The sequence below is a fragment of the Gigantopelta aegis genome, chromosome 7 (genome assembly GCF_016097555.1).
Source record: "Gigantopelta aegis isolate Gae_Host chromosome 7, Gae_host_genome, whole genome shotgun sequence".
Taxonomy (NCBI): domain Eukaryota; kingdom Metazoa; phylum Mollusca; class Gastropoda; order Neomphalida; family Peltospiridae; genus Gigantopelta; species Gigantopelta aegis.
This window is the reverse complement of record NC_054705.1, coordinates 7,702,902-7,719,089: the sequence shown is the minus strand read 5'-3', so window position 1 is coordinate 7,719,089 and position 16,188 is coordinate 7,702,902. Positions and strand designations below refer to the sequence as shown.

General features: G+C 37.2%; 1 protein-coding gene across 4 annotated transcripts; it reads left to right on the top strand.

The window, feature by feature from the left end:
- The first annotated feature begins 3,590 nt into the window (after positions 1 to 3,590).
- Positions 3,591 to 15,946, top strand: LOC121378047. Of its 4 annotated transcripts, XM_041506145.1 has the most exons (3): positions 7,934 to 8,113; positions 11,258 to 11,365; positions 14,156 to 15,946. In XM_041506145.1, coding segments are annotated over exons 2-3 (657 nt in total). In that variant the 5' UTR covers positions 7,934 to 8,113; positions 11,258 to 11,364; the 3' UTR covers positions 14,812 to 15,946. The 4 variants fall into 4 exon arrangements, 3 of the variants coding, with proteins under 3 accessions (XP_041362078.1, XP_041362079.1, XP_041362080.1); XR_005958664.1 differs by lacking the exons at positions 7,934 to 8,113; positions 11,258 to 11,365 and adding an exon at positions 3,591 to 4,076; XM_041506144.1 differs by lacking the exon at positions 11,258 to 11,365 and having other exon boundaries at positions 7,933 to 8,113.
- Positions 15,947 to 16,188: the final 242 nt, after the last annotated feature.

The following is a 16,188-nucleotide window of genomic DNA, read 5'->3' as shown; positions in this document are numbered from 1 at the left end:
ACAGATGATCCTCTCTCTCTCTCTCTCTCTCTCTCTCTCTCTCTCTCTCTCTCTCTCTCTCTCTCTCTCTCTCTCTCTCTCTCTCTCTCTCTCTCTCTCTCTATATATATATATATATATATATATATGCACAATTGTTGGGGTTTCTTTTCCGTTTTCCCTTTGCTATGTTAATGTTAAATAAACGGACACTCAAATGGCTATTTATAATAAATTATTATCACTATGTTTCACTTTTCAGAGGCATTGTTAGTTTAATCAGGAGAGAGATTCAGGCGTCGTGGGTATCTTGTTTGCCATTAGTAGCAAAGGACATTTCAGGCAGGATAGCTCATACCACGGCATTTGATATAATACTGAGGGACACTGGTTGGGATGGGGAAAATATAATCAGAGAAGGTTCGATTGTGCTATCAAAGTACCTTAGGCGAACGCTCTAACGACTGCATCACATATACAAAAAATAATAATAATTAACGACGCAGTCAACACATTTTATTTATGATTATATGGCGTTAAACATATGTTTAATGACCGCGCATATGAGAGAGAAAATCCGATGTTGTCACTTCATGGGCTACTCTTTTCGATTAGCAGCAAGAGATCTTTCATATGCACCATCCCATAGACAGGGCGGTATATACCACGACCTTTGACACGGACTTGGTTCTGTCAGGTATGTAAACATTAAAAACATACCAGCGATTGACTTGGTCCTGTCAAGTATGTACACATTAACACATACCAGCGATTGACTTGGTCCTGTCAGGTATGTACACATTAAAACATACCAGCGATTGACTTGGTCCTGTCAGGTATGTACACATTAAAACATACCAGCGATTGACTTGGTCCTGTCAGGTATGTACACATTAAAACATACCAGCGATTGACTTGGTCCTGTCAGGTATGTACACATTAAAACATACCAGCGATTGACTTGGTCCTGTCGACCCTAGACCGACCTCGCATCAGACGAGCGTTTTACCATTCCAAAATTAAATTATCTTTATTCGGTCATCATTTGTTTCGCTAAGTAAAATAATGTTCCATCTTCAGTGGAAAATCGTTTGCAATGTCGTCTAAAATTCGCTGTTCTTCCTTTGTCTTTCATATCATCCCTGTAATTTCCTTAGTTAAATACTTTTTTATAAAGGTCTTTAAACAAGCAGATTCTGTGATCCATTGGATCACCACACATGATGAGTTATTTCTATTCCGCAAATCTGCAAGGGTGAATCAAATAAAGTGTTGGTCCCCTTGGGTTCGCCCCTGATTCATATTCCAGATTCGCCACTGAGATTTATACCAGCTTTTACAAACATCAAACACACTCCAAAAATATAATTCTGTGAGTGTTTACAAAATTATGATAGCATAGTGTAATATAGTCTAGTGGAGTGCATAGTATTCAGAGGGAGTGCTTATTATACATATAATATAGACTGGGGGAGTGTATATTACATGCATAATTTGGACTGGGGAGTGTTTATTCAACATATATAATTGACTGGAGAGTGCAAATCCAGGGGAGTGTACATTATATGTGACACTTGTAACGGGCTGCGAACCCTGTACCTACCAGCCTTATATCCGATGGTTAAACCACGACGTCACCGAGGCTGGTGTCAAGAGGAGATCAGTAAAAACTATAGGTAACAGAGAGGTTAATAATTATGCATTGTTCACAATACTAACATAAATGCAAAAACTAGGAGAGGGTGGCTAAAAAATATACACGGTTGTTATCAGGGAACGTAAACTGTAGTATCTGTTTCCTACTTGTAACCAAGGAGTTCTATGTACCCGATTGTTTATGCCCAGTGACAACACATTACATTACTGATATTGTCGAGTAATACATATACAAATATTGTGCAATTTATTACAGTGTAGTTGTCACGGGGATTCTATAATACCCGTAACTGAATAAAACACGATTATCAAAATATCTCTCCTAACTGTATATCTATTAGATCTCTCTGTAACAGGCGGTTAAACCCTAGTATGGCTCGTCTAGGTATGATCAGAGATACGATCTTATATAAAGTATATATTATTATAGCACGTTAGTTCACTAGAAACACAACAAAAACACAATACACTTTGGAATCTGTATTAACCTACGCTGACAAATGTACAGCCATAGTAGTTAATTAATAACAACAATAATAACAACCCAGAACTGATCACTTAATTAGTTAATCTCTAGGTGTCTAGTTACACAATATGCGAACCACTTCACCGTGACACAACACCCACACGTGTGATAATTGAGAAACGCTTCCAGGAGAAGTTAATTAATAAAGGAATTACAACACCATTCCTAACTGGTTAATTTTTAATTAACCCTTACTACTCGTTCAGTAACGTGTGATAATTTAGAAACGCTTCTTGGGGAACTTAATTAATAAAGGAATTACAGCTCTATTCCTAACTGGTTAATTTTTAATTAACCCTAACTACTCATTCAGTAACCTTGTAACACAGAATTAATACTGATACCTATCACAATAAAGACAATAACCTACAGTTTACCTAGGTCTTCTAGGATAACTGGCTAAGCTTTATATTACCAAATACTCGTATAATGTTAGAACAAAAAGTCTACGATTTACTTCGTCAGATGACCGAAGACACTGTCTAAAGAATATTGGTATAATACAGTATTAAAATATTTAAAGTCACATCAATCACATCAAGGTTATACATGGAGCAGAAATAAAATATTTACCAGTCCAAACGGACAACGTTCCCGGGAAGCCTTCCTTTTCTGGTTCTCCTCGATATCTCTAAAAACTAGCTATTTATTATAAAATCAGAATTCGCCTGGGGGTACAAGGCGGTACCTCCCCCTATCATCTGATATTTCCACCGCGACCAAGCGGTATTATTTCTCTCTGATCGTCAGACTTACTGACGCCATCGTCGCCAAATCACGGTTGTAAAAACCGCACTCGCAGAGGTAACTACTCGCCACATGGCCTCCACAGCTGGAATAAGTGCATATTGGAATGCCCGATCGCGCGAAGTATTACGTAACAAGTTGCCCACCTGGGCTACGTGCAATGAACTGCACACGGCCCTCTAACACAATTAAAATCGCCACAGGCGAAACAAATTTAAGAGCATGTTCCGTCACAGTAGTTATACATCGTACATGAATGTAACACTTCCGAAATGTGTCACATGCAACTATGGGAGTGGACCTTTAATATCTGTGCAGGTATCAATTTAGTACACTATTACATGATTTGATCCGGTTATAATTCATAATAAAACATTGAAATAATGAATATTTAGTTATTTATTTTCTAGTGTGGTACATTATTGTAATTAGCATGTCTATGTTAACTGTTTGTGCCTTCTAACATCGGCCAGTAGTAAACAAGTCAGTAGAAAATAACGATCTACTTTCGGTATCGATACAAGGTAACATCAGGTCAGGTTACTCCAGTGTCCCAGTTTACTTGTTGTCAATACTGCAGGTCAGGTCAGGTTACTCCAGTGTCCCAGTTTACCTGTTGTCAGGGCTACAGATCAGGCTGCCTGTTATCTACATCTAGGCCAGTGTAGTGAATAGCGCCAGGTAAAGCACATTGATTTCCACATGGTATGTACGTGGTCGATTGTCGCTATTTATTATAATACTCGCTCCACATTACATGTTAGAAAATAACAGCATTTTATGTAGTAGTTTATATAAAAAATATTGCAATTTAAATTAGTTTCCGACCCGTTGAACTGGGACTTACTGGCTTCGTTGGAGTAATATTAATACAGTACTCACAGTGATTGACCATATGGGGGATATTTCCGAGAAAGACGAACGAAGTTTTTGAATAAGGAGTATTTCGGAGAATAGTCGAACTATAATCAGAATAATTACTAAAGTGTATTGTAGAGAGAAACTGATGACTACTACTACTTAAGTACAGAGTAAAATTGGCAGACGGTTTTATTTGCTGTGTTGACGTTCTACTCATTTTAACCACCAAGACGTGTGGTATCATTGTTACTGTACATGTGTGAAGTCAAAATGCATCACTCACCATGAACATACCACTGGATATAAGGTAACCTGTTTGTAAATAATTTCTATTTTTTATTTGTATGTTTGGTTTGTTTCAATGTGATACCTAGTGTAACAATGGCCTGTAGGGACGATATGTACTATTATATAAGTGGTGTGTGTGTGTGTGTGTGTGTGTGTGTGTGTGTGTGTGCGCGCGTGCGCGTGTGTGTGTATGTACACGTGTGTGTTTGTGTGTGTGTATCTGTGCGTGTTCGTGCGTGTGTGAATGTGTATTTGTGCATGTTCGTGTTTGTGTGTGTGTGTGTGTGTGCGTGTGTGTGTTGGGGGGGGGGGGGGGGGTAACCGGCTCCGGTGGAACAGTAGTTAAGTCATCGGACGTAAGGCTGGTAGGTACTGGGTTCGTATCCCGGTACCGGCTCCCACGTAGTGGATAGGTGTAAGGCCATTACACCGACTTCTTTCATTAACCACGAAGAGATAGCGGAGGTGTGTACCCAGGACAACTTGCTTCAACCTTAATTAGATATAAACATGAAAATAAGTTGAAACGAATGTAAAATGAGAGCAGTACGTTGTAATAGTAGTCAGTTATGGGGGATTCGTGACGATTTGGGGAACTAAGTGTCCAATTAGTTTAAAACTGGTGAAGACAGTATTATTAAAGTAGGGCATTGGCGTCAATCCGGCTTTAAAAGTGGGGGGACGTGTTAGTGTGTGTGTGTATGTGTGTGTGTGTGTGTGTACATTGTGTATGCGTGTGTGTATTTTGTGTGTGTGTTAGTGTGTGTGTGTACATTGTGTGTGTGTTAGTGTGTGTGTACATTGTGTGTACATTGTGTATGTGTGTGTGTACTTTGTGTGTGTGTTAGTGTGTGTGTGTGCATTGTGTGTGTGTTAGTGTGTGTGTGTACACTGTGTGTGTGTGTGTGTGAGTGCATTGTGTGTGTGTGTGTGTGTGTGTGTGTGTACAGTGTGTGTGTGTGTGTGTACATTGTGTGTTTTTGTGTGTGCTAAACGAAAAAGTGGGGGGGGGGGGGGCATTTATATAGATTGTCCCCCGGCGTTGAAAAGTGAGGGGGACGCGTCCCCCCTGTCCCCCACCGATCGACGCCCATGAAGTAGGATATTGTATTTTCTTACACACTCGTTGGTGAGGACACCATGCGTTAGTTTTATTAACACATAGTTGTTTACACACGTACGTTTGTTGACAATTTGAAGACCAGGTAAACAGTGCCATACATCAGGGATGCGTCCATGCGTCCCTGAACGTATGGAAAGCAGACTTGGACGCCTGCTCATCACCACACGTGATAATAAAACCGTCCCTGTTTATTTTCAAAGACGCATTCCATACACATGTTTATTCCATTATTTCATCATCACCACGTCCTAAGTGATCTGGACGCATGTAATCAGTTGGCCAAGTCAAACAGTCTGTCACTCATAATCCCGTCATGAACTCCGTACCTATTGTAACAATTAGTGAAAATCGCTTTCTTCTCCTGATCGTCTACAAGACGTGTCTATATTTTGAAAGGTATACATGACGCTTCTGTTGATTACGATATATTCTCTCAGGCCGAAACGCCATCGGAAATCCTCGAACTGACGTATGGGGTTTCCGTAAGCAGTACACGGGCTACGTTACTAACACTGGAGCCGTTTTAACAGTCGACGTGTACCTTACTATAGTGGAAAGATGAAATGTCACAATAACTTAATAATTGCGGCCACTATATCAGCAAACTACATCAATATATCACTATGCGTCTGAACATCGATATAGTTTATGCATTGAGTGAATTTGTTTAATTATTTGTTTAAACCATTAACACAACTATCGAAATTAAAGTCTACAAAATGACTTCATTATGACTTAAATTGGCTACACTGATATTTTCTTGCCTCTATGTATTCTTATGCCTGGCCCTGGGGTAGGGATTCTTACCCAGGGGATAGTGGTGGCGGTGGTGGTGGGAGGGGGTGTCAAATCAATGTTTATATCGAGTTTGGTGTCAAAATAAAGGGAATTTGAAACTGAATAGCATTCAAAGATAAACATATCGTGTTTAGTACCAAAATAAAGGGTATTATATAATAATATGGACTCATGGATTTTGAGGATGGACTCGTGGAAACGAGTTCACTGGGAGGGAAAATGGACTCCTTGGAAAAAATCCGTAATGCTACTCCTGTACATCCAATGAAAAACAACACGGTGGAAATCGATTACACTGACGTATAGTTAACCTGACAATCATGTGCCTCTGACGAGTAAGTGCAATGACTGTAAATAACTTTTGGTCGAAAAATATGTTAAAATTTGCTTAAAACCTGATTTTGAGGATATGTAAGAAATAGAGTAATACTTTAATGTCCGTTAGATACCACAATTTTATCTTACAACTCGTATTTACCCATTTGGTAATTAAAAAGCCCTGTAAGAAGGCTAGTTCTCTAGATAAATTTTCTGTTTAAAAATGCACTTATTTCCCTTTGGTCAATACGTACTACTTGTTAAAACCATGGCGGCGCGCGTGTAGCCGACTTACACTAATGGATTAATCTCGTGTGGCATATCGTCTCTCTCTCTCTCTCTCTCTCTCTCTCTCTCTCTCTCTCTCTCTCTCTCTCTCTCTCTCTCTCTCTCTCTCTCTCAACCAATGTTTAGTTTTTTGGTGTATTCTGCTCTATAACTAGATTTGTGATTGAATATGTATGCCGCTACCTTATAGTAGCAAGAGTTGTGTGTACAGGACAGTACATACCACGGCCTTTGATATACCAGACATAATACACTGGTTGTATATAAAGGCTTGTACTCGTGTTTAAAATGCAGTTAAAAGAACATAGGTTAGGTTGGAACGTTGAGTTGCAGTCACGCGTTCTTTCCTCAAAGCAATGGGCTGGAGTGTTTCACACACACACACACACACACACACACACACACACACACACACACACACACACACATGTACAAAAAGTTTGTATTTAATTATGAAATACTGGCCCCATAAGGGGTATGAGATTGTGTATATAAAAGATCCTTTACTACTCATGGGAAAAAAATGTAGCGGGTTTTCTCTCTAAAACTGTCAAAATTATGTTTTTCATCCAACAAACTTTGACGGTCAATGTGCATACCATAAAAGATTCATTCTGCTGCTTAAGACGGGCACGCGTTGGTATGTCTTTTGCAGTTCACCTGGTTTAATAAACACTGAAAGGCGTAACAAAATGTCTTTGGATGAGGTCCGACAGTTGTTAAATGGCTATCAATAAAGGTTTACAGATTGAATAGAAAGCTATATTATTAAACGAAGGAATGAATGGCTGATTGACGGCAACAAAGACAACGTCGACAATGTGTTAAAGAAATACAAATGAATGAAAATCATCACACACGCATTTTGTCTGACGACATTAAAGTCTCACTTTAAACCAAACCATACCAGAGTATGTTCTTTTTATAATTTGCATATGATATCATTCATTCTGTGTGGCAAACAGTTACAGTCCTTCCCCACGAGAAATCTTTTAACGGCTATTATTTTGGGTGTCAAGTCAACTAGAATAAAACACTGTAAAAAAACATCCACATGTATGTCCACTGTGAATACAAAACAAAAAAACAAAACACAATAGACGTTATACAATGAAGCCTAAACCAACACCAAGGTCAGATTTATACCTGGCCTGTACATTAATATTGTTATTATTAACTGTTGTTGTTAATGGTGCTGTTTGTTTCTTTGCTTTTATTTGTTTGCTGACACCAGTTGGTTTGGTAATATTAGTGTTCTTAACGATTAGTGTTTCAGTTATATCTCTTAAATGCCAAGTGAGACCCCACTTACTTGCCGGTAGATTAAATTTGAGGTGTTTAAAATGTGTCAAGGTGTACTGTCAGAGCGCCGATTTACAAAATGTTAACATTGTATGCAACGATAATTGATTTGGTTCAACAGAACCGCTAGGCTAGACACGCCCCTGTCGTAGATAGTCACGTCAGGTGAGGTTTGCTATCTGGGTCAATGTTTTCAATGGCGCTAGATGACAGACTGTGGACCTCAGGTAACATAAACTGTGTTGTAATACTCTCGCTGTCATACAAGCAATATAGCTTTACTAGCGTGGGATTTAAACATGCTGATCTCAAAGTAGATTACAAGTTCAGTAATCGTCAACAATGTCTGTAATAATTATTTTGTGATGTGTTCGGCTAAGTACAACGAAAAGAGATACGCTATTTTCATAAGTATTACGGTATACTGTAAAATATAAAAGCACATTAAAACTATCTTCAAAGGTAAAGCAAATGAAACATGTTTGCACTGAAATTATAGAAATTAATGCATTCATTTATATAAAGCCATTCATTTATTTTGAAGAAAGATCCTCCACACTGACTTGTAACTTTACACCTGTACAATAACAATGAACGTAGAACCTGAACACAACAAATATAACGGTACGCCACATTTTGGTGCAACGTAAGTATCTGACAGAAACTAGAAAATAAATGAAATAGCACAATTGTATGTAGCAGTTTATATAAAATTATAGCAATTTAACTATTCCCCGACCTACTGAACGGGCGAAATAATATTTATTAAGTAGTTAACATACACACACGTGTATGACTGACAATATAGGGAATATTTCCGAGAATAGACGAAGGAAGTTATATATAAAAAAAGAGTATTTCGGAGAATAGCTAGAGGGAAATCGAAAGGACTACTACTGCTATCTAACTAGACAGTAAATCGGTAGACAGTTGTATTTGTTGTGTGCAGGTTTAACCACTAAGACGTGTGGTATCATCGTTATTGTGCTGGTGTAAAGTTAAAGTGTATCGCTCACCATGAATATACTATTAGAAATAAGGTAAACTATTTTAAAATAGTTTTAATTTGTTTCTTGCATTGTTTGGTTTGTTTCAATGTGATAGTGTTAAAACAGGCCTCTAATAAAAATGTATATAATGTACTACTACTACTACAACTACTACTAGTCTGATGTTACTACTACTATTATTACTACTACTACTACCACTACCACTACTACTACTATTACTATTACTACTACTACTATTTTGTTGCTACTACTACTACTAATATTACTACTACTACTATTTTGTTTCTACTACTACTACTACTACTACTACTAAAACTACTACTACTACTACCACCACTACCACTATCACGAAAATACTACTACTACTACTACCATTACTATTATTATTATTATATTTTAGCGTTGTAATAAAAATTTATATAAAGTACTACTACTATTACTACTACTATTCTGCTGCTGCTACTACTACTACTACTAAAACTACTACTACTACTACTACTACTGCAACTACTACTACTACTACTACTAAAACTACTACTACTACTATTACTACTACTACTACTACTACTACTACTACTACTATCACTACTATTACTAGTATTATTATATTTTTAGCGTTGTTATTATATGTATACCATTTCTGTATTCCGAATTATTGATTGTTAAACATATGAGTGTGGTGAACATTGGGGGTTGCGGCACACCCTTAGTTGAGCAACGTATTCATGTCCCATTACTCATCGGTATTAACAACGCAATGTTAAAATCTGATACTTTATTTGACATCAATGTAGTTGTATCCCTGGAAACAAAACTAATTGTACTAATAAATCAACGTATTTATTAATTGGGGGGGGGGGGGGGCAGGACGTAGTCCAGTGGTAAAAGCGCTCACTTGACCAAAACCAAGCGAGTGCTGTAAAAATATTCAAGATTTGGTTAGATATGTATTATGGCTATGAAGTGTTTTGCTGCAGAATCCACAATTGAGACATACACGCATTCAAACCCAAACACACCGTAAACAAAATCCTGCAAACTGCAATATGTTTCATTTTTGTATTTTTACAACTCGAGTATACAAGTGATATATCAATATTAGGTGCAGCTTATCTTTGAGATATACCAGCCACTGAATACACAATGTACTGGGGTGTCGTTAAACATTCCTTTCCAGGTAATATATTCAGTGTCCTGGATAAAGATAAAAAAAAAAAAACGTTCTGAAAATAGGGCTTAAAAGTTCTGGATAATAAAAATATGAAGTATGAAATCTGATAGCAAAGTATGAAGTCTGATGAGTCTTGATCGCGGATAGCTGTTTTATTAGTCACAGTTTAGAATTGTGTGTGTCTCTCTGTATGTGTATGATTGTGTATGTATGGATGTCATGGTATGTGTGTGTCTGTGTATGTGTGTGTATATGTATGAGTGTGTATATGTGTGTGTGTGTCTGTGTGTGTATGTGTGTGTATCTGTGTCTGTCTGTGTGTGTGTATGTGTGTACGTGTCTGTGTGTGTGTATGTGTGTGTGTGGCTGTGTGTGTATGTGTGTCTGTGTGTGTGTGTGTGTGTGGTGCCAGAATGAAACAACAATGAAAACCTTAGGACGCCTTATTATAGCACCCACCATCACCCATCACCCATCACCCATCAGTGAAGAGAATGAATAAAATGCATCTACTCCAGAGGGGTGGGGGAGGTATTTTGACATAGCCAGTCCTGCGTTTATATATGCAGTGCCAAACCCGTGACCCTCAAATACTGCAGTGTTGTTACAATAGTCTAAGTGGATGTGGCACTAGATGTAGACGATAAAATAAGTCCAATGTCTGTCTGTGTGCGTGTGTGTGTTTGTGCGTGTGTGTATGCGTGCGTGTCTGTGTGTGCGTATCTGTGTGTGTGTGCGTGTATATATATATATATATATATATATGTGTGTGTGTGCGTGCGTATGTGTATGCTTGCGCGTGCGTGTGTGTGTATGTGTGCGTGCGTGCGTGTAGCGATACAATCCTTCACTTCTCTCACGAACGGACGAATGTAAATTCGGCTGTTCCTCAGTTAAACATTAATTAAATAATTTACTAATTAAATAAGTATAATATCAAGCTGATGATTTCAGAATCAAAATCCACTGCCCCAACAATATGAACAATTATTTTATGTCAATTTCCTAAATTTTTAATATTCGCCCCTTTGTCGGAAAGCCGACGAAGTGTTCCACATGCCAATTAAATATATATCATAAAAAGCAAGAAACACTCCCCATCCATCCACCCGCACCCCACCCCCAAACTTCAAGATTCTAGTGTTATTGACACTTTAACTAAAGCACCTAATTTATAATTCTTATTATAGATCGGCGGAACGCAGCCCACTGGTAATGCAATCGATCCTCGTCTGTGGACCCATTGGGTTATTTCTCGTTGCAGCCAGAGCACCACGACTGGTATATCAAAGGCCACAGTATGTGTATTATCATAACTGCGGGATGGTGCATATAAAAGATCACTTGCTACTAATGGCGAAAATGTAGAGTTTCCTCTTTAACACTATGTGTTAAATTACCAAATATTTGACATCTAACAGTGTGTCATTAAACAAAACAAACTTTAGTTCATAATATTACATATTGAAAATATATCTGTATTCTTATTGGTCAAAAACCAGTCACATGACCGTCCGTAAATAGTGATACTGCCCTGAGACGGTCTCACCGGTCCATCAAAAGTGATATTGCCCTGACCAATGAAAATAAACATGAGACAAAATTCTATCCAATAAATGAGTAGGTAATGTAATGCAACGTCAACTGCTAATTCTAATGTCAACAACTTGACAAGCACAAACGTGTGACAAAACGTGTTGCTGTCCTTCAGCAAAAAGATAACATCTTTAGTCATACCGAGTTTAATTCCGCAAATACGACAAAAACATGGTCAGTAATCGTCAAATTATGTATGGAATATATCGCAGATTTACAAACGTACATGATACATCAAAATGCAGTTGGAATCGGCACTCTCAGGATTTTATGTTACAAATGAAAAATGCATTTGAAGGTAATCGGTAACTGTTCAGTATAAATGTATGTTCAGATTTATCACATTCTGTGCTTTATTTTGCTATTAATATGATTTTGGCATTCTTGCTGGTTATAATGTCTCGAATTTGATTTTTTGTCTTGTAATGTTTCAACTGTTTATTTCCGCATTCCTCTGCGTGTCATACAACGTCATAGGATTACGTGACGTCACTAACTCCAATCAGTTTTAACGCATGGCGGGAAATTATCAGGTTGGCGTATTTCGATTTTGATAAACAAAGCAGGAATGTACTTGTCTTATGGATGACATTATGTAATAAAACAATTATTGACCACATTTCGGCCTCGGTCAATATCAATTTCTTCGGTCCATAAAACATGATATTGCCCTCAATTATAATTATACAATGATGAACATAACTATTGAATAAAGAGCTAAAGGTTTATCGTGTTGCAGCAATGATATCAGGTTTTAGAATTAGTAATGATATCATGTTTTAGAATTAGTAATGATATCATGTTTTAGAATTAGTAATGATATAAAGTTTTAGAATTATCGACGATATCATGTTTTAGAATTAGTAATGATATCATGTTTTAGAATTAGCAATGAAATCATGTTTTAGAATTAGCAATATCAGGTTTTAGAATTAGCAATGATATCAAGTTTTAGAATTAGCAATATCAGGTTTTAGAATTGTCAACGATATAAGGTTTTAGAATTAGCAATGATATCATGTTTTAGAATTAGCAATGATATCAAGTTTTAGAATTAGCACTGATGTCATGTTTTAGAATTAGCAATGATATCCAGTTTTAGAATTAGCAATATCAGGTTTTAGAATTAGCAATGATATTAAGTGTTAGAATTAGCAATATCAGGTTTTAGAATTATCAACGATATAAGGTTTTAGAATTAGCAATGATATCAGGTTTTAGAATTAGCAATGATATCAGGGTTTAGAATTAGCAATGATATCATGTTTTAGAATTAGTAATGATATCAGGTTTTAGAATTAGTAATGATATCATGTTTTAGAATTAGTAATGATATAAAGTTTTAGAATTATCGACGATATCATGTTTTAGAATTAGCAATGATATAACGTTTTAGAATTATCGACAATATCATGTTTTAGAATTAGTAATGATATCAGGTTTTAGAATTAGTAATGATATCATGTTTCAGAATTATTAATGATATCAGGTTTTAGAATTAGCAATGATATCATGTTTTAGAATTAGCAATGATATTATGTTTTAGAAATAGCAATATCAGGTTTTAGAATTAGCAATGATATAAAGTTTTAGAATTATCGACGATATCATGTTTTAGAATTAGCAATGATATCAGGTTTTAGAATTAGCAATGATATCATGTTTTAGAATTAGCAATGATATCCAGTTTTAGAATTAGCAATATCAGGTTTTAGAATTAGCAATGATATTAAGTTTTAGAATTAGCAATATCAGGTTTTATAATTATCAACGATATAAGGTTTTAGAATTAGCAATGATATCAGGTTTTAGAATTAGCAATGATATCAAGTTTTAGAATTAGCACTGACATCATGTTTTAGAATTAGCAATGATATCATGTTTTAGAATTAGCAATGATATCATGCTTTAGAATTAGCAATAATATCAAGTTTTAGAATTAGCAATGATATCATGGTTTATAATTAGCAATGATATCAGGGTTTAGAATTAGCAATGATATCATGCTTTAGAATTAGCAATGAAAGAAAGAAAGAAATGTTTTATTTAACGACGCACACTCAACACATTTTATTTACGGTTATATGGCGTCAGACATATGGTTAAGGACCACACAGATAGAGAGAGGAAACCCGCTGTCGCCACTTCATGGGCTACTCTTTTCAATTAGCAGCAAGGGTTCTTTCATATGCACCATCCCACAGACAGGATAGTACATACCACGGCCTTTGATATACCAGTCGTGGTGCACTTGCTGGAACGAGAAATAACCCAATGGGCCCGCCGACGGGGATCGATCCCAGACCGACCACGCATCAAGCGGATGATTTACCACTGGGCTACGTCTCGCCCCAATTAGCAATGATATCAAGTTTTTGAATTAGCAATGATATGAAGTTTTAGAATTAGCAGTGATATCAAGTTTTAGAATTCTTTATTTCTCTTTCATTTACTCGTAGTCTTCTTTTTTTTAACGTATTCTCGTCTTGCAGTGTCGACAGCTGAGTTTGATGACTGGAGTAGAAACAGGAAACATTGTGAAATTACAGCAAGCGGTCTGCTTGTCAACACATATTCACCCAAACCTCCATTTAATCCTCCAGATAGTCTACAAATGTTTAAGGGAGTTACAGACAGACTTCCTATATCAGGACTCGGATGCTGGTATTGGCAGACGAACGTAGATTGTACGGTGCTGGAAGAAGCGAAATCAAACTTTGTTGCAGTACAAGTTGGTGTCTGTGTAGAAGGGCATTGCGATGATGAGATACAGATTGCGAAAAACAGACACGCGTGGTGTGTTTGTGTACACAGCTGTACCATTCACAACAGTATGTGTCTAGTGGTTGTATCACGTGGAACGTATATGTGTCACTGTCCTGTAACAGTGTTTAAACCAAACACAAGTTTAAACGTCACACTGGGGTTACTTCTTGACATAGAGAACTCCACCCTCCACGTGGTGAACATCAACACCAAGTCACTGGTTCACTCCATACCAAACATCGACACATCACAGCCACTGATGCCCGTGTTTGGTGTGCACAGTCCTACACAATTTCAGGTCAAAGTGAGATTATCGCCCGCCACGGATCTGTCTGTGGATCCAACCTTGCTGATGGTACTCTCCAGTTTAGTTCAGCCGTGATAATCTACCTTAGTTAATCAATCCCTCAGCTTTACAATTGAACTAAATTTACTGGCACCGGTGGTATCGTGGTTAAACCACCGGACTTAAGGCTGATAGGTACAGGGTTCGCAGCCAGGTACCGCCTCCCACCCAGAGCGAGTTTTAACGACTCAATGGGTAGGTGTAAGACAACTTTACCCTCTGATCTCTCACTAGACACTAACAACTAACCCACTGTCCTGAACAAACAGCCCAGATAGCTGAAGTGTGTGCCCAGGACAGCGTGTTTGACGTTTAATTGGATATAAGCAGGGCAATACGTTAAAATGAAAAGAAGTAAATTTTCCCATAATTAAAATTAACGGATTATATCCTGAAAAAAACATATGAAAATCACTGGCATTATTAGCATTTGTTGTACTTAATGCTATTACAACTGGCATTTCTGATTAGCATTAGCATTTGTTGTACTTAATGTTATTACAACTGGCATTTCTGATTAGCATTAGCATTTGTTGTACTTAATGCTATTACAACTGGCATTTCTGATTAGCATTAGCATTTGTTGTACTTAATGTTATTACAACTGGCATTTCTGATTAGCATTAGCATTTGCTGTACTTATTACAATTAACATATATATTAAACATGGGTCAGTACAGTCTTCGGAAATTAAAGTATTTGTTTTTCTTGTAAAAAGATAATGTTATGTCTGTATAAAATATGTATGTGTAATACTATTTTTATAACTAGAGAAACACAACACGAAATCGTCCTAATGAAAACACTCGTGTTTCTGATTAGTTAATTGCAGATTTGTTTTGACGATTATATAAAGGTTAAAGATAGCAGACGTCACAGCAGGCGTGGATCTGCAGAGAAGATAGCGGAAGTCAGAAAGCTTGCCGCCATCTTTGTTTATTTTGGTGTTATTTTTCTTTTTTAGGGTGGGTTTTTCCATGATGGGATTGCTCAACATACATTCGTCTGGATTATCTTTGTTTTATACTTTTGTGTTCTTCTATGTTTGATGTAACAGTTAATAATGATGATTATGATTAGGATGATGGTGATAATGATGTTGTTGATGATGATGATGATGATGATGATAATGATGACGATGGTAAATAATGAATGAATCAATGTTGACATATAGTCCAAGGGATCAAGCGATATTTTATGTGCACCATCTCACAGACAGGACAGCGCACAAAAGGGCCTTTGACATAGCAGTCGTGGTGCCCTGGATGGAATGAGAAATAGCCTTATGGGTCAACTGCAAAGGATCGATCTTAGACCGTCCACGCATCAGACGGGTACTTCACCACTGGGCTACGTCCCGCCCCACCCTTGAGTGAGGTTACGGAGTTAGTACGAGGGTTATTTCCTGGTGTT

What these genes read in the sequence shown, in the direction of transcription:
- LOC121378047 (XM_041506144.1), top strand. Translation starts at nt 8,074, where the DNA reads ATGTTTTCAATGGCGCTAGATGACAGACTGTGGACCTCAG. An exon ending in TGACAGACTGTGGACCTCAG is followed by an intron (nt 8,114 to 14,155) that starts GTAACATAAACT and finishes CTCGTCTTGCAG; the next exon opens with TGTCGACAGCTGAGTTTGAT.